The sequence below is a fragment of the Octopus bimaculoides genome, chromosome 5, assembly GCF_046866305.1.
Source record: "Octopus bimaculoides isolate indiv1 chromosome 5, ASM4686630v1, whole genome shotgun sequence".
Taxonomy (NCBI): Eukaryota; Metazoa; Mollusca; class Cephalopoda; order Octopoda; family Octopodidae; genus Octopus; species Octopus bimaculoides.
Window position 1 is genome coordinate 120,466,630 of NC_142932.1, and position 20,052 is coordinate 120,486,681.

Consider the following 20,052-nt stretch of genomic DNA (forward strand, 5'->3'; position numbering starts at 1 on the left):
TATATATATATATATATATATATATATATATATATATATATATATATATATATATATATATATACAGTCATTATATGTCTCTTATTTTATGCAGACGTGTCAAATAGTCCGCTATGATTGATCGTCAGACAACCATATTTTCTCTTATCTCTTAAATCATTTATATTATCAGTCAGTCCATATATATATATATATATATATATATATATATATATATATATATATATATATATATATATATATATATATATATATATATGTATATATATATATATATATATATATATATATATATATATATATATATATATATATATATATATATATATGTATATATATATATATATATATATATATATATATATACATATATATATATATATATATATATATATATATATATATATATATATATATATATATATATATATATATATATATATATATATATATATATATATATATATATATATATATATATATATATATATGGACTGACTGATAATATAAATGATTTAAGAGATAAGAGAAAATATGGTTGTCTGACGATCAATCATAGCGGACTATTTGAAACGTCTGCATAAAATAAGAGACATATAATGACTGTAACAGTTTATAAGGCAGACGATATTCTATAGAAGTTTGCGGAAAGGTATGGTAAAATTAGGTAAGACGATACCTGTATTGATTGGAAGGCTATCATACGAGAGATCAATTGACATAAAAACCAGTTGAAAAAGATTCTTGTCTCAGGATTAACAAAAGGAGGTGGAATGTTAGTAAGTGGCTACTTAGCTGTAGGCAAGATGGATTGACAAATGTATGAATGGAAAAAAATGGAGAAACAAGCAACAATTGTGACGTAAATTGATGGATGGATGGATGAATAGGTAGGTAGGTAGGTAGGTAGATAGGTAAGTGTATATACACACACATATGTATATATATATATGTGTGTGTGTGTGTGTGTGTATAATATATATATATATATATATATATATATATATATATATATATATATATTTATATGCATATACACACAGTTAGAGAGAGAGAAATCGATCGATCAATAGATAGATAGGGAGAGAGAGAGAGAGAGAGAGAGAGAGAGAGAGAGAGATCCGTAGGTGTGGAGTTAAGTAAAATATCCGTATGCAGGTAAGTCGGTGATTAAATAGATAGATTGATTGATTGGTAGATAGATAGATAGATAGATAGATAGATAGATAGATAGATAGATAGATAGATAGATAGATAGATAGATAGATAGATATACAGACAAATAGATATAATATCGCTTCGTATAATCTATGTATAAATGTGATTATGTAAGTTAAATACGAACGCCAATATATAATGGCTGCTACTGATTTGCATGTGCTCGGCGATTAATCGTCAGCATATTAACACAGATTAACTGGTAATGAACGCCAAAATTGGCAGCTAGCTCATATTCAGTTCTCATGTACGGGAAGTAGTCTGAGGAAAACTACTTCATCATATTGTCTTTATATTCACTCAAAGTGAGGTGGCATACACGAACTGCAAAGAATAACAGAGATCATTGTCGTCTGTTGCTTTCAACGCGGAAGCAAACGAACAGCAAGAGTTAATACTTTTATTCTGATTTTCTATTAAACCAAGGATCCGTTGTATCCACACCCTGAGAGACATACATATTCATAAAAAAAATTATATAATACAATAATTTACCCATATATTATTTGAAGAAAAATCCGCTTGAAATTATTTCAAACGAGCGCCTCCAGGTTCCGTTTGATCCTTCAAGACATATACCAAAGATGGTCACCAAAAGGAAGTGAGTAGTTTCTCATTACAATTATGTTTGCTTATTCGTTGTATTTGATTTGGTTTCATTCATTACTTTTCAAACAGAAATGCTTTGTTATACTTTGTAAAGAGAGTAGAATATACAGATTGATGTTAACACATCATAACGGCCAGAAAACCAGGTTTTTAATAAAGGTTTCTTATAACGCCATATATTGACAGCGATATATTTATTGGCTGACCAGTAGTTTTGTTTCTATCTCTAATGTCCTTTTAAATACATGAAGATTATCGCTTTGTACTTTCCTCATCTAGTATACTCGGCTGTCGTGTCACCAGAGAAATCAATTATTCTGCGGCGAGACACTTAGAAAGAGGCTCTTACCGAGACGAAAACACGACGTAAGATTCATATTTGCTGTGTTTGATCTCTTGTGATACAGCATACATTGGAAAGTATCGGTGCAATTCTCATGATCCTTTGAAATTGCTGAGAGGAAGGGAGAGCATTATCTTCAGATCGAAGATCTGGCTAGAATGCTTCTAACTGTTTGTTTCTTGCTAAAGACACCTAAGGACCAGTCGGTGGTGTTAAACTGAGAGACGGGATTAAACCAATTCTTCTTAATGATAACAGTTGTTTTGTCATTTTTGTTGTTCAGACTCAGATCAACTTTGAAAGAGCAGATATCAGTCAAACGAATTTAAATCGTGACCAAAAGGAAGGGTCCGTTATCTAATGTGTAGTAAATGTGCGTCTCCTAATGGCAAAGGTGTCGAATTTAGGTTTTAAAAACTAAAAAAGTACTGCGGTCGATTCATTTGACCAAAGTTGTTCATATACCCCGAACTACATTATCTACTCTTTTACTCTTTTTTACTTGTTTCAGTCATTTGACTGTGGCCATGCTGGAGCACCACCTTTAGTCGATCAAATCAACCCAGGACTTATTCTTTGTAAGTCTAGTACTTATTCTATCGGTCTCTTTGCCGAATTCACGATCATAAGGACCGTTGAGTTTTGGAGTAACGCATACCATTTCACGTTGCTTCAGTCAACTCAGCTGGAAATAAACACCATCTGAGATTGAGGGCAACCCTCTCTCCCTCCAGATGTTACATCCTCAGTGTTCTTCCAAGTCAAGTGTGGAGAGTCGAGAGGGCGTCTGTGTCCGATCGCAATTTCAAAAGCACCGAAAACAGTTAACGAAAACGTGTTACTTGTTTTCAGGTCTCTCTTGCGAGTGACAGTTAAGCAAGCTTTTATGTTATTTTCCATATTAATGACGCAGGATGTGATCTGAGAGATATATGGCTGTTATTTCTAGTAGATCAGTCACAGGTGGGTCTTTCTTTAGCTCGGAAAACATCAATGAATATGAGAAGGGCATAAATATCATACAATCTTATCCCCTCTCCACATATGTATCCGTTATTCCGTCAAAGAAACAAATTTTTAAAATCCAGTTTATAGTTTCTTATTTAGATGTGAAGCTAGTTTCAGATTCCAATCAAAGCGGTTTTTAATATACTTGACGAAAACCCTGAGAAAAATCTTGAAAAATTTCTGTTAGTGAGTTTTCCAGAAGTTATCCAGCATTCACGAAACTCCCATTCTTTTCTTAAACATCAGATCTTTTTCGATAAGTAGAAGGCTACTATCAGTGTAATCGATCGATCAAAATCAATATATTCTAAGTGCATACGGTGGCGAGCTGGCAGAAAAGTTAGCACGTTTAGCGGTATTTCGTCTGTCTCTGAGTTCAAATTCCACCGAGGTCGGCTTTACCTTTCATCCTTTCGGGGTCAATAAATTAAGTATGAGTTGCATACTGGGTCGATCTAATTGACTGGCCCCTCCCACAAAATTTCGGGCCTCGTGCCTAGAGTAGAAGAAATTATAATTATTAAAGGCGGCGAGTTGGCAGAAACGTTATCACGCCGGATGAAATGCTTAGCGGTGTTTCGTCTGTCTTTACGTTCTGAGTTCAAATTCCACCAAGGTCGACTTTACCTTTCATCCTTTCGAGGTCGATAAATTAAGTACCGGTTGCGTACTGGGATCGACTTGATCGACTGGTCCCTACCAAAATTTCGGGCCTTGTGCCTAGAGTAGAGAAGAATATATTCTAAGTGCTTACAGGTAAAAATCAATGAGTGAGGCCTTTATGTGATCACCCAACCTGCAAGAAAGAGCAGTCAAATTATCTTCAAATAATACCCTCCCATTATAAACAAAATATAGAATACATTAGATAATGTAGTTCGGGGTATATTTAATCTGAAGTAGACAAAAAAAAAAAACGAAAAGAAAGAAGGAAAGAACAGCATAGTCAGTTTTATCCGGACTGATCTAAGGCTAAACAAGAACATGAAAAAGATAACTAATTTTTGTTGATTCTGGATTCATGAATAGCAGAGCTGCAAAGATTACTCAAACTGGATTTAAACTCAAAGACTCATGCAGAATCTGTTATTTCTATAGATATGACAGCTCTATATATCTAGTGTTTTGCTTGATGGCTTCATAAAGATTAATGGCAATAAAGAACCTACAAATCCAATGAATAGTACTTATTTCATAAACTCTGGACAGGCAAACAAAGGAGCCTCTTCGCAATCGCTCGATGAGCGAGAAATAGCAGCTAAATCTTACTCAAACCAGATCCTAAAGTCTTTAAAATAAAAGTTAATGATAGATCGGCCAACGTAGGAAAACACATACAGACGCACACACACACACACTAATCAGAAACTTTTATCATTTTTATCTTTTGTTTCTATCATTGAACTACGGCCATGCTGGGGCACCGCCTTGAAGGGTTTGGTCGAATAAATCACCCTCAATACTTATATTTTTAAAGCCTGGTATTTATTCTTAGGAATCGCTAAGTTATGGGGACGTAAACAAACCAGCACCGGTTGTCAAGTAGTGTTGGGAGACAAACACAAAGACACACATACGTAGATATACATACATATATGTATGTGTGTGTATATGTGTGTGTATGTGTGTGTGTGTGTATGTGTGTGTGTGTGTGTGTGTGTGTGTGTGTGTGTGTGTGTGTGTGTGTGTGTGTGTGTGTGTGTGTGTGTGTCCGCGTGTGTACATACAAGCTTCTTTAAAGTTTCCGTCTGCCAAATCCACTCCCAAATTTTTGGTCGGCACAGGGCTATAGTAGAAGACACATGCCCAAAGTGTCGCGCAGTGGGACTGAACCCGCAACAGCATGGTTTGGAAGTAAACTCCTTCCTTACCACACACGCCTACAGAAGCGAGTTAGATTGATACTGACGTGGGGCTGAGTAACAATAGTAGCACAGGAGAGTCGAAGGGAAATTTTGACTCCCAGCTCACCTTCCACACGTAGAATACAGCATAAAACCTCTTAACGTACGTCGTTTAGGGGGGATCGCTCTGGTTTGATCCCAGTTTCTAAATGTTCTGCTTCTGTGCTTCTCATATGATTAAAACATTGACTTCTTATTGATTAGTCACCAAGAAAAACTGGGAAAAGAAGATACTTAACGGTTGTCTGATATCAGTAATAATATATTTACATCGATCAGGTTAATCTGTATCCAGTAAGATTGTCTTAGAAAACGTAAAGCATTTTAACCGTTGGGTTCAGATATTCTTTACTAAGTTCTTCGGAATCTTATCTCTCCCTTGCACACACAGACGCACGGGCCCTGGAAAAGGATTCGAACTGCGTAAAAATAATATTCTGGACGACCGCACCATCAACTACTATACAGAGTGCCCCCCGGATTACGCTGTCGATTCTACATCGTAAATGCCGCTGCTTTGAATACGATAGATACGGTAAATACGGTAAATGGCGCTGCTTGCAATACGATAGATATGAGACTGGAATACCATCAGAAGGCATGTTATTTGCATGTCTTTGTTTAGAATTGGTGCTGTCATGCTATAATTTCAGGATCATAGAGCGTTTCATCTCTGAGCCTGTACACTTCGCCTGCGGAAAGCTTCCATTTGCAGTTTGTTAAATCATGAACACAGTCAGCTGGTCTCAGTTACTACAACTGTCTCCCTAGTGCTTTCTTCTAGTTATTTGGATTCCAACTCGAACATGTCTTGCTGAGAAATCATAGTGATTAACTGCAATAGTGGAGAATGAAGAGAGTGCCACACTTTGATAAGTGACTCATGAATCGAGTCCTGGTATTTGTGTGTATGTGAGCATACTCTCGTAATAGATAGATAGATAGAAAGATAGATAGATTATATATATATATATATATATATATATATATATATGGATTTTCATCGATGAGTTCATGAACGTTGGTTCTTTTCCCTAAAACTATATATATATATATGCACACACATATATTTGTACACGCACACATGCACACATATGTATGTTTGTATGCATGGATGCATACATACATACATACATACATACATACATACATACATACATACATACATGATAGGTGCAACTTAGTTTCAAGAAATACCATCACTTGATTGTTCTCTTAAACATGAACAGCTATAGTCATGACTTTTCAGTTTTGCTAGAGACCCACACTCTTTTGCACCGGTGTAGCAATGATGAATGTCCCCTGCAGCAGGTGTTCATAAAGTTTCCCCACCCCACTTCACGCTGACATATGTCTTCATTTCCTCATTCTCATGAAATGTTTAATTCTCGGCAATAGCTATTTATACTATGCAACACATAACAGAGATGTCTAAAATCGAGCGATGTTTGTGCCTGAATCATTTTAGAATGAGGAAAGGCTCTACATTGGGCCTGTCACACTGTCTAAGCAGAGTATGCATTTGCCCAAAAGGAAGAATTTCCCAAAATCATTGGATGCAAAACGTAGTGGCAGGTGTTATAACAGAGCTTTCCTTCTTCAAGAGAAATGTTTAAACAAAAACTAGGAACCTCTCACTCCCAGCAGTTGAACGGCCATTAATACTGATTTCATCCGTGTGTATGTATGTATGTATGTATGTATGTATGTATGTATGTATGTATGAATGTATGTATGTATGTATGTATGTATGTATGTATGCATGTATGTATGTATGTATGTATGTCGCTTCTATTTTTTAATTATCATAAATCTTCCACTGAGGAGGGAACCGGTTTCCAACAAAATACAAGGCTCCATCTTTGGGATGTAGTTAACACAGACAAATTCACATTTGGAACTTGAGAAAAGTCTTGCATATTTTCACTGTTCCATTCACAGATTGCACATTTAATGTACGAATCAACCGGTCGAGTTCTCTTTCTGAAAATCTCAGAAAAGGATGAAAGGCAAAGTCGACCTCGGCGAAATTTGAACTCAGAACGTAACGGCAGACGAAATACCGCTAGGCAGCTCGCCCGGCGTGCTAACGATTCTTTTTTACTCTAGGTACAAAGCTCGAAATTTCTTGTGGGGGGGGGGGGGCAGTCGATTAGGCGGAATTTTTGTATATATATACATATATACAAAATGGGACAAGAACGCAAAACATCCGGACAGTTAGGTGATACAAAAATAGGACAACAAAACATCCAGATGGACGATACAAAGAAAAGGACGGGTCATACGGAGTTTTCTTTCCTCAGTCGAGTACCAGATTTTCTTCGCAATTTCGGCTGATTATACTCGAGAGTGCTCCAATCTGGCCAGCCCGAAGGTAAAACTAAGATAAGATCATTAGATTCCTTGGAAGAAAGCAGTAAATGTATACAAAAACAAGGACGAAAAAAAATGGACAATGTGACACAAATACAATAAAAATAATAACAGGACATAACAACAGGCGTCTTTCGACTAAGGACGAATTAAATTAAGCTAGCGTGTGAAATATATATATATATATATATATATATATATATATATATATATATATATATATATACTCTTTTACTATTTACTTGTTTCAGTCATGTGACTGTGGCCATGCTGGAGCACCGCCTTTAGTCGAGCAAATCGACCCTAGGATTCTTTGAAAGCCTAGTACTTATTCTATCGGTCTCTTTTGCCGAACCGCTAAATTACGGGGACGTAAACACACCCGCATCGGTTGTCAAGCGATTTGGCGGGGTGGGGGGACAAAAACAGACACACAACCATATACACACACATACACACATATACATTATAATAAAGGGTAAAAATCATTAATAATTTTACCAGGGGGTCAGCGCGGAAATAAAAACTTTATAGGTAAATTTTACAAAAGTTTTAATAATTATACACATAATTATAAGGAAGAGGCTTATAGCTAATCACTCATTATAATTATGTATATAATTATTAACACACATATATATATATACATACAAACATACACGAAGGGCTTCTTTCAGTTTCCGTCTACCAAATCCTCTCATAAGGCTTTGGTCGGCCCGAGGCGATATAAGAAGACATTTGGTCAAGGTGCCACGCAGTGGGACTGAACACGGAGCCATGTGGTTGGAAAGCAAGCTACTTACCACACAGCCACTCCTGCACCTATATATATATATATATATATATATATATATATATATATATATATATATATATATATATATATATATATATATATATATATATATATATATATATATATATATATATATATATATATATATATATATATATATATATATATATATATATATATATATATATATATATATATATATATATATATATATATATATATATATGAATGTATACATATATATATACATATATATGCATGTACGTATATATACAAATATATATACATATATATATATGCGTGTACGTATGCATGTATTTATGTACGTGTGTGTGTGTGTTCCTGTTTGTGGTTTCTCCCCCACCGCTTGACAACCAGTGTTGGTTTGTTTATTTCCCTTTATATATATATATATATATATATATATATATATATATATATATATATATATATATATATATATATATATATATATATATATATATATATATATATATATATATATATATATAAAGGGAAATAAACAAACCAACACTGGTTGTCAAGCGGTGGGGGAGAAACCACAAACAGGAACACACACACACACGTACATAAATACATGCATACGTACACGCATATATATATATGTATATATATTTGTATATATACGTACATGCATATATATGTATATATATATGTATACATTCACACACACATATATATACATGTATCTTTCTCTGTCTCTCTCTTTCCACATACATACATACACACATACATACATACATACATACATACATACATACATACATACACACACACACACACACACACACACACACACACACACACACACATATATATAAAGGATTTAGATAATCCTATCAGGTGGTGCTATTAAGTTAGACATGGCCTGGACCAATCTTTGATCGAAACATATCCAAGTTTATCTAAGTTTATATATATATAAATATATAAATATATATATATATATATATAATGGCAAGCTTCTTTCAGTTTCCGTACACCAAATCCACTGACAAGGCTTTGCTCCGCCTAGGGCGATAGTAGAAGACACTGAGCGAGCGTACCGAGCAGCGGAGTGGGACTGAACGTCTGATCACATGTATGGGTAGTAAGCGTCTTAACCACACAGCTACGCTTGCACCAAGATATCACCAGGATTTTGTTTCCAAATACACGGGAACATCTATTTGTGTTTCCTTCCTACTAGGGACACAAGCAGTCTCAGGATATATCCTTGACCCCTACTTTTGTCTGAACACTATCTGAGATACCGAAAAGCTACCTTTACTCTGAGATAGTGGCAGAGGTGAGGGAATATATCAAACATGAATTAGAAACAGAACACAAAGGATATCGCGGTACACGTGTTTCAAGCTTTATAAACAATGTGTCATTACATCAGTATATGTATATTACTGATATATATATCAATTATATCAATAATATACCTATGCTGATGTAATAACAGATTGTTTATAAAGCTTGAAACACGTGTACCGCGATATCCCTTATGTTCTGTTTTAAATTTATGTTTGATATATATATATATATATATATATATATATATATATATATATAAACGAGAGAGATTCTGTTCGTTTGTGTGTTTGTTCGTTTGTTTGTCCATAAAATAACACATACAACTCACTTATTATTGTCATATAATAAACAAACAGCAGTTCATGTATGAAATTAATCTTATACAAATACACACATACAGGAGGAGTAAATTATATATATAATAATACTTTGAATATGGTTCCCGCAAAACAGTAAAAGTAATTAACCAATCAACAACGGGTATTACTGCTAGTATATATATATATATATATATATATATATATGTGTGTGTGTGTGTGTGTGTGTGTGTGTGTGTGTGTGTATACATATGTATATACAAGTGCACATGTGTATGTATATGTATATACATATATATGTATATGTGTGTGTGTATCAGTATGCATGTATATGTGTGTGTTTGTGTATGTGTATTTATGTATGCATGTACGCTCTCACACATTAATTGGTATGTTTTGTCCAACCCACTATCCGGCAGCGTCCAATTCTCTAACGGTTTATATATATATATATATATATATATATATATATATATAGAGAGAGAGAGAGAGAGAGAGAGAGAGAGAGATACAAATGTATAAATGGCTTTTACACTCCACATCAGAACAACGGTTAACATAAAACCTCGTCTCATTGAGTCTATTTTGCATATTTTCCAGTTTCTTCTCTCTCTCTCTCTCTCTCTCTCTCTCTCTCTCTCATTGTCTCGCTCTGTGTCTCTCCTTCTCTCTCTTTCACCCCCACCCCAACATGTCTTCAGCTACCAATATTTTTAAATGTGACAAAGGTTGTTATTCTGTTTAAAATTATATAACAAAACATTTGATACAATAAACTGAAAAAAAGATTAGATTTCAGAGATTAGCTTAATACACTTTCTTTTTTTTTACTTATCTACGAAGGAATTAATGGATAATCGTAAAATCTGTATCTAATTGCTTATGATATTACTATTACTAGCGAACAGTTCTAAATCTCACGTTGCACCAACTCATGTCTCTTATGCATTACTCCTTTACTGCTTCCAACCATAGAACTGCGGCCATGTTGTGAAACAGCCTTCAAGGGTTTTCTTTTTAATCGGCCATATTAACCCCAGTGCTTATTCACTCTTGGCATTTATTTTATCGATCTCTATTAATTCAATCGCTTGGTTACGTGTATCGTTTTTAGTTGTTTAATGCAGTGCTTCTCACTCAACCTTTGGTTTCTATTCTACTCGTACGGACCCTCATCCCTATTCAATGTTATAAAAAAATTCTATCATATTTTTATAATTAAATATAATTTGAAATTATATTTTTAAAAATGTCTTAAAATGTTGTGTTTTGAAGAAGTAGAACCAATAAGTTGCACATATGTCGCAGGAGTGTCTGTGTGGTAGGAAGCTTGCTTCCCAACCACGTGGCTCTGGGTTCAGTCCCACTGCGTGACACCTTGAGCTATAGTCTTCTACTATAGCTTCGGGTTGACCAAAGCCTTGTGAATGGATTTGGTAGACAGAAACTGAAAGAAACCTGTTGTATATATATATATATATATATATATATATATATATATATATATATATATATATATATATATATCGTATCAGCTGAACGAGGGTTGAGTTGATACGATCAACAGAACAGCCTGCTCGTGAAATTAACGTGCAAGTGGCTGAGCACTCCACAGACACGTGTATCCTTAACGTAGTTCTCGGGGATATTCAGCGTGACACAGAGTGTGACAAGGCTGGCCCCTTTGAATTACAGGCACAACAGAAACAGGAAGAAAGAGTGAGAGAAAGAGTACAACAGGGTTTGCCAACGATATATATATATATATATATATATATATATATACATGCAGGAAGTAAATAGACACATTTAATTTTCAAAATCTTTTATTTTATATTAATTGGTTGAGAGGTTTTCTTCTAGCTGCTCGTCCATAATACCCAAGCTTATGCAGATATGTAACACACGTTCTTGGACTAACTTCTAGCTGTTTTGCAATGTCAGAAGCCTTCGAACGGGGTTCGTTTTCCACAATTTTCTTCAAACAGCGAAGCTTCCTTTCCGAGGGTCCAGGTCGGCCGGGACGAGAATCTGTTGATTCTTATCCTTGGTTTTTGAATTGCACTATAATTCTATTAACAGTAGCAAGAGGAATTTGAAGATTTTCGGCAATGTTTCGCTGGCTAAGACCAGCCTCAGATTGCCCAACAATACGACCTCTTTGAAAATCTAACAGTTCTGCCGAATTTTTTGTGCTTGGCATGGTTACTCTTCGCAAATGGAATGAAAAACAATAATTACATTGTAAATTCTACACCGCTGAAAACATATTAAGACGCTTAGATCAGAAACTTTGAAAATTAAAGGTCTCTATTTACTTCCTGCATGTTTGTGCATATATATATATATATATATATATATATATATATATATATATATATATATATAGGTCTCACACAGTTACTGTTTCTTAAATTTCATTTCACAAGGTTTTATTACAAATGATGGTAGAAAAGAGGTCGTATTGCTGAGCAATCCGAGGCTGGTCTGATATATATATATATATGCATACATACACATGTATATGTTTATACATACATACATACATACATACATACATACATACATACATACATGCATGCATGCATACATATACACCCTCGTACACACACACATATATAAATATATTCTCTGCAAACATTGAATTCCCCATGGTGGATTCGAACCCGAAACCACGTAGTTACGAAGCGAACTTCTTAATCTAACAGCCATATATGTATCCAATAAAGAGACACAATTTGACATTTGTTTACTGCTTTAAATATAAACGAACTCAGAGACAACACATACCATTTTTCGACATACAAGTGACGTAGTATACAATGCAAAGATGGCGTGTAAAAATTCAAACATGGTTACTATCTTTCCAAATCCAGTTGCATTTTACATGGAACTTTCGGTCCTCCAAAGTTGTCTTAGTCTAGGAGTCAACCCCGCCATTTTTTTTTTTTTGCTCTAAATTTTGTTCTCAAAAATTCGTCCTGTATGCTGGAAAAGTAAGGTACTCAGAAACACAAACGAGCACACACATACACATGTATGTATTATCAATTGACGGGGATCCGATGAGCTACAGGTGAAACAGAATATATTTTGTCGGACTAACGATTATAGATTTAGAATATTCAGACTCAGATTTATATTTGAGTATTTAATTCTTTGAGGCCGAACATAGCTTCTTTTTGAGCCCTTGTTACCCCTTGGAATGATATATATATATATATATATATATATATATATATATGCATGTATATGTATGTATATGTATGTATATATATATATATATATATATATATATATATATATATATATATATATATATATATATATATTGTGTGTGTATATGTATATATATATATATATATATATATATATATATATATATATATATATATATATATATATATATTGAGTATATATATACATACATATATTCATTTAAACTGAATTTAAAGTAATACCAAAACTTTGTGAATTTATAAAATATTTTCAATTCAGTTCGTGTAAAACTAGATCCAAGTTAGAGGGAGAGGTTACGTGTTCATGAAGTCTCGGCCCAAATCGAACTTCCGGCCCAAATCGAACTTTCGGCCCAAATCGAACTTCCGGCCCAAATCGGACTTTCGACCCAAATCAGACTTGCGGCCCAAATCGGACTTTCTGCCTGATTGAACTTCCGGCCAGATCGGACTTTTGGCGAAGTCAATTTATCCAGAGATTTGGCTGCTGGAAGATTTGCATCTCTGCTACTGGATCTGAGAAATGGAAGTATTCAGCAAGACAGTAATGAAGACATCACTTTTCCAAATGGCTGTGACATTTTGGTCAGAATTGTAGAAGAGCTGATTACCAAGGTTTATCCAAACATTGGATAAATTTTCAAGATCATGATTGGCTTTGCGAAAGAGCAACACTTGCACCAAAGAATGAAACTATCCACGTTGTCGATTGGAAACTAATGCAATGTAGGCGCAGGAGTGGCTGTGTGGTAAGTAGCTTGCTTACCAACCACATGGTTCCGGGTTCATTCCCACTGCGTGGCACCTTGGGCAAGTGTCTTCTGCTATAGTCTCGGGCCAACCAAAGCCTTGTGAGTGGATTTGGTAGACGGAAAACTGAAAGAAACCCGTCGTATATATGTATATGTATATATGTGTGTGTATGTTTGTGTGTCTGTGTTTGTCCCTCCAAAATCGCTTCACAACCGATGCTGGTGTGTTTACGTCCCCGTAACTTAGCGGTTCGGCCTAAGAACGGTAGAATAAGTACTAGGCTTACAAAGAATAAGTCCTGGGGTCGATTTGCTCGACTAAAGGCGGTGCTCCGGCATGGCCACAGTCAAATGACTGAAACAAGTAAAAGAGTATCACAGTGATACAAAATTCTCCACATGTGATACTCTGTGATATAAATCAGAGATGGTAGGATACCAATAAATGCTTTATTATTATCATTTCTCTCATTAGTTTTTGGCCACAGGCCCAATTTTCCCTCTGCAGGAGCTAGCGTAAAAGTCTGCAAGGAGTGCAGCTTTTAAGCAAGTACATATATACCTGCATTAATGCAGACATATGAGTAATTTATTATTAAATATAATAATATAAATTATTTGCATGTTTTTGCATTACGAAATAATTTGTCGTGATATTAGGATTTTTCTTATTGTTAAATAGAAGTTTATCAAACATTTTCTCTGTCATTTATAACGTGTGTATATATATATATATATATATATATATATATATATATATATATATATATATATATATATATATATATATATATATAGATAGATAGATAGATAGATAGATAGATAGATAGATAGATAGATAGATAGATAGATAGATAGATAGATAGATAGGTAGGTAGGTAGGTAGATAGATAGATAGATAGATAGATAGATAGATAGATAGATAGATAGATAGAGAGATCAAAATAGTTTCATTCAGAGTCCTTGGTACTCTGAGTTTCAAGTGTGTGGCCAGTCTTCGGCCACTGGGGTCTCAATGAGAGTTCGATTGAAGAGAGTCAATGTTTATTACTGGACGTTAGCCTGTGATTGGTCGAGAAAGGTCATGCGGTATAGTGGTTTGATGTTGGTATTTCAGCGATAACAATAATTTGGAAAATACCACATGGTATACATACACACACTCACACATATATATATATGTCTCATCTTTTGGCTTCTCGTAAGGTAAGTTCTTAGAAGCACACCTGGGCACCAAACCCGTAAGTTTTAAGTCCCTATGCAGAAATATATACATAATATGTAATTGGATGGCTGGTGACATTCCTGAGTCCAAACGCCCTTTGATGGAAATGGCTTTTCCTCCTGCAGGGTGTCCCAAAACCACCCTATTCACCAAGTAGGCTTCCTGCTGTTGCCCGTTTAGTCATCGATGGCCCGGTCATTCAATGGGCTGTTCTCGGTTACATGTTACCGGTAGCACACATGAGCAAGAAGGCGGTGTGCTGGCAGAAACGTTAGCACGCCGGGCGAAATGTTTAGCGGTATTTCGTCTGCCGCTACGTTCAGAGTTCAAATTCCGCCGAGGTCCACTTTGCCTTTCATCCTTTCGGGGTCGATTAAATAAGTACCAGTTACGCAACTGGGGTCGATATAATCGACTTAATCCGTTTGTCTATCCTTGTTGGTCCCCTCTGTGTGTAGCCCCTTGTGGGTAGTAAAGAAATAACACATGAGCAAGAAGAGACACTTGTTGAAGGTGATGTACAGTGAGACTGAACCAGAGACATGCGTGGTTGTGAAGCGAACATCTTAGCGTCACAGCCATGCTTGTCGTCTAAGAACCTCTGTGCCTATGGTCCCAGAGAACCTATGACATGGAAGTTGATACAGTCAATGTTCAGTTGAACGACTGCAGGAAGGAAAAAAAACATAACCCAAAGGAAAATTTCATAAGGTGACGTTCTGAGGAGGAAAGGAAGTATTGGCCGTGGAAGTTTGATGCGAACTCTAATGGGGCATAAATAATAGACGTGATGAAAGACGAGTCGAATGAGTTGAAAGGGGCCAAATCGAGATGGTATGATACCAGCTTGCGAAGGAAGGGGCTGTTGTTGTATCGATAGACAGAGGCAGAAAATAGAGATAGCATATCTGTGGCACATGTCTGTTGGTGCGTGTGTTGAAGAGCGACTCCAAACCTGTCAATCGGGTGGTCTTTCTTTAGACGAAATCTATGACGTCTGTGTCTGAAGCAACATCGGCGTCACCCCAGCTGAGGGGCTACTTTTCATTTGAGCCTTGTACAGAGTTAGCAGTTGTTGATTGAGAAAGTATATCTTGACTCTGAAAGAGATTTGAATGCTTTTGATCAAGGGTCTGTTATATCAAGGTCGATACAGGGAAAAACAACAACTAACGCTTCAAAAACATAGTTCTTTACCCCTTTTATCGTTAAATTGTGAGCCTCACTTTACATCTTACATGTAAAGCGGTTTACTTATCCCGCCATAATAGATGGAATTCATAAAAAGAAAGTTCTCTCCATTTTTGCTTGATTTTGTTTTAAATCGATGGATTAAACTCAGATGTTGTGTTAGGTATTTGAAGCTGACATGATTGTGAAGCAACGATGTAAAAATCATCGAAAGATCCAGCCAAGAGGAGTAGCAATAATCAATATTGTTTTATCAGCTGGAAAATAATTTATAATAATGCAAGTTTCGATTGTCATTTTTTAAAGTTGTATAAATATTTATACAAAAGCAATATTTAATCAGTTAATCTACTGAAATATGCTCAAGGCTGTATTATTTAAAACTGCGAGTGGATTAAAATAACAACCTTGATAAGTACATTTACTGAATTTCGCTAGCGTTAAAGATGTACATTAAAAGATTAAAATATGCAAGACAGGTAAATTAGCTTCAAAAATAAATCGCATGAAACAATACATTCTTTATTTCATTTAACTATTAATTTTGTAATGTTCGAAATGCCGCCTATCGATTTTCTTACATCTGTTGTATAACCATGACATATATCGATCCTGTAACCGCATGATCTGCACTCAAAACGAAATCAGAATCAGAAAGAATAGAAGTAAAATATGGCAGTCTGTTACCGTAGACATTTGTAATGCCCTTATTTGGATAATGTTTTCTTAAGCCAGCAGGACTATAGATAGCAGAATCGTTACAATGCTATTTTTGAGCATTGACATTTGGCTTCTTTTGGTAATAAATGTATAATTTGTCCCCGGTAGCTTCCACCACTAATCTTTTAACTACCCTTTTTGCGTTCTACATAAGATATACCATAAACTATTTTCCCTTTTAATTTTTGACTTCATAACTTATTGTTCACTGTATGCATAAATGTTATACATAAATATACAAATCTATTCTACTCTACGTAGTGGAATTTTGCCTTAAATGGTAGCTCTCAAAAAGAAACATGGCAAAAATTATATATAATATATGCACACACGGACACACAAATATAGATATATAAAAAATACTGTAAAACTCGTTTATTTAATAGGAAAATATATGCAAATATATCCGTGTGTGTTGACTTGTGTGTATGTCTGTGTGTACGTGCGGTAAAATAGTTATTTTAAAATACGTTTAAGAAAGACAACGGAACATGTTTTAAGGGGATGATTCCATGCTGAGACTAGAGACAAATATATTGCGAAGATCAAGTTGACCGAGGTTTCAAGTTTCGTCGAGGTTTCGTCTGTCAGTTCGTTCAACTAGCTGAACAAACCGATATGTAAATGCACGGGTGTACACACACACACACACACACACACACACACACACACACACACACACACACACACACACACACACACACACACATACACACACACACATACGCATATATATATATATATGTATGTATGTATGTACATATATATATATATATATATATATATATATATATATATATATATATATATATATATATATATATATATATATACATATATATATATATATATATATATATATTCTTGAAGACAGATTGCTGGATAGGTAGATACATAAATATGTATATATGCGTATGTATGCATGTATGTGTGTATGTATACGTGCAGATTTATGTTTTGTTCTATGCATGTCTTCTCATGCAGATACTTGCATATATAGACGTGCACGTATATATTTAAATGATAAACTTCTGGTAAGTTTTACAGATTTTTACAGTTCCAGTGATGGATTGGATCTGTAGTCTTCGAATTAGCTTTCTCATTTCTGGTTTTGAGAAGCCTAATTTCTCAAGATTGGTATTTAGGCGGTGTGTTACATATCCCAGGGCCCAAATAATTATATTACAGAACTTGTAACCCGGATAGAGTAACTGCAGATTTCCCAATAGTTCAAAGTATGTACGTATACATGTATGTATGTATGTATGTATGTATGTATGTATGTATGCATGTGCGGTTTTCTTGTGACTATTCAGCAAATTAAGCTTTAATCCGGCAACAACCAACAATTCGTTTAGTCTCGTACAATCCAGAAATGTCGCAATCCTTTCACAAGGTACAACAATGCAATAAATACAATTGCCGTTTTTGGAAGCCATTGCAATTTCTATTCTTCAGCACCTACATTTGATTTGACAAAACTTGACAATTTTTATTACAGTACCCGCCTGACTGGCCTTCGTGCCGGTGGCACGTAAAAGCACCCACTACACTCTCGGAGTGGTTGGCATTAGGAAGGGCATCCAGCTGTAGAAACTCTGCCAAATCAGATTGGAGCCTGGTGCAGCCATCTGGTTCGCCAGTCCCCAGTCAAATCGTCCAACCCATGCTAGCATGGAAAGCGGACGTTAAACGATGATGATGATGATATCATTTTCTTGAAAGATGGTTTCATTGTTCGTATCTGTTTTCAGCCTCTTGTCAAAAAGCATTGCCTCTTGAGGCAAACATTCTGAAGGACGTTATTATCCCTAAAAATAGTCATCGATTTTTAATGAAAACTGCTTCCTTTGCAGTTGTCCATCTTTCACCATTTCATCATTGCACGTCGATGTTGATGAGTCACTCAAAGAGATTACCTATGTAATTTCCTATTCACTGTGCGTCAGGACGTCTTTAATTACAGCAGACAATGAAGATAGAACTAAAGTTTTATCACAATTATGCGGCTTAGATTTTGTAGTTATCTTGGAAATCTCAAAGGATTCGAGAGAACACTCGCCTACTTCATATACGCCATTACTAAACACGTGATTCAGTGTTTTCGTTGCTCGAAAATCATCTTTCCGTTCCGTTGTTTTTAACCATTTCAGCCTACGATTAAGCTTCAGCGGGAGTGATTTCATTTGACGGAAACCCTGGAAGACGCTGAAAAGGGGAGGCCACATGGTTTGTGTTTATGACTGCAAATAACGAAGTTTCTCCCACTTAGCAAAGCTATAGACACAAAACCATGTGGGTGCCTGCTTTTACGTTTTCCAAACGTCACACAAAATCGCACCCACAAAACCCGTGGGTTTACTGGGTTGAATACTTTATCTATCTATCTATCTATCTATCTATCTATCTATCTATCTATCTATCTGTCTGTCTGTCTGTCTGTCTGTCTGTCTCTCTCTCTCTCTCTCTCTCTCTCTCTCTCTCTCTCTCTTTCTCTCTCTCTATGTATGTACGTCTGTATGTATGTATGTATGTATGTATGTATCTATCTATTTATCTATCTGTCTATCTATCTGTTTGTCTGTCTGTCTGTCTGTCTGTCTGCCTATAGATGTATGTACGCATGTACGTATGTATGTATGCATGTGTGTATGTATGTATGCATGTATGTATGTATTTATGTATGGGCGTATGCATGTTACTAATTGTGTTCGTTTCTTTGTGTTTGTATTGTGTCTGTTCCCCCCCCCCATCACCGCTAGACAACCGTTGTTGGTTTGTTTACGTCCTGTAACATAGCAGTTCAGCAAAAGAAGCCGATAGAATAAGAACTAAAGTTAATAAATATGTACTGGGCTAAACTCTTCAAAGCAGTGCTCCAACATGACCGAAACAAGTAATTTTGAAAATCTGCCATAGAGGGAAAACGCATTGGTCTCGTAATTTTGGCCTCTGCCTGAAAAAGGCGGCGAGCTGGCAGAAACGTTAGCACGCCGGGCGAAATGCTTAGCGGTATTTCGTCTGTCTTTAC

General features: G+C 35.3%; 1 protein-coding gene across 2 annotated transcripts in view; it reads left to right on the plus strand.

Annotated features, from left to right (window-relative positions):
* LOC106879057 (beta-arrestin-1) overlaps window positions 1-20,052 on the plus strand; it is a 63,943-nt gene that overhangs the window by 13,154 nt on the left and 30,737 nt on the right. The window contains exon 1 of one of the 2 annotated variants that reach the window (XM_014928485.3): window positions 1,517-1,819. The exons of the other annotated variant lie outside the window; for it this stretch is intronic. Within the exon in view, the coding sequence (XP_014783971.1) occupies window positions 1,803-1,819 (17 nt within the window). The 5' untranslated portion in view covers window positions 1,517-1,802. Of the gene's footprint in view, window positions 1-1,516; window positions 1,820-20,052 lie in introns of those variants that run through there. 2 annotated transcript variants of the gene reach the window in all.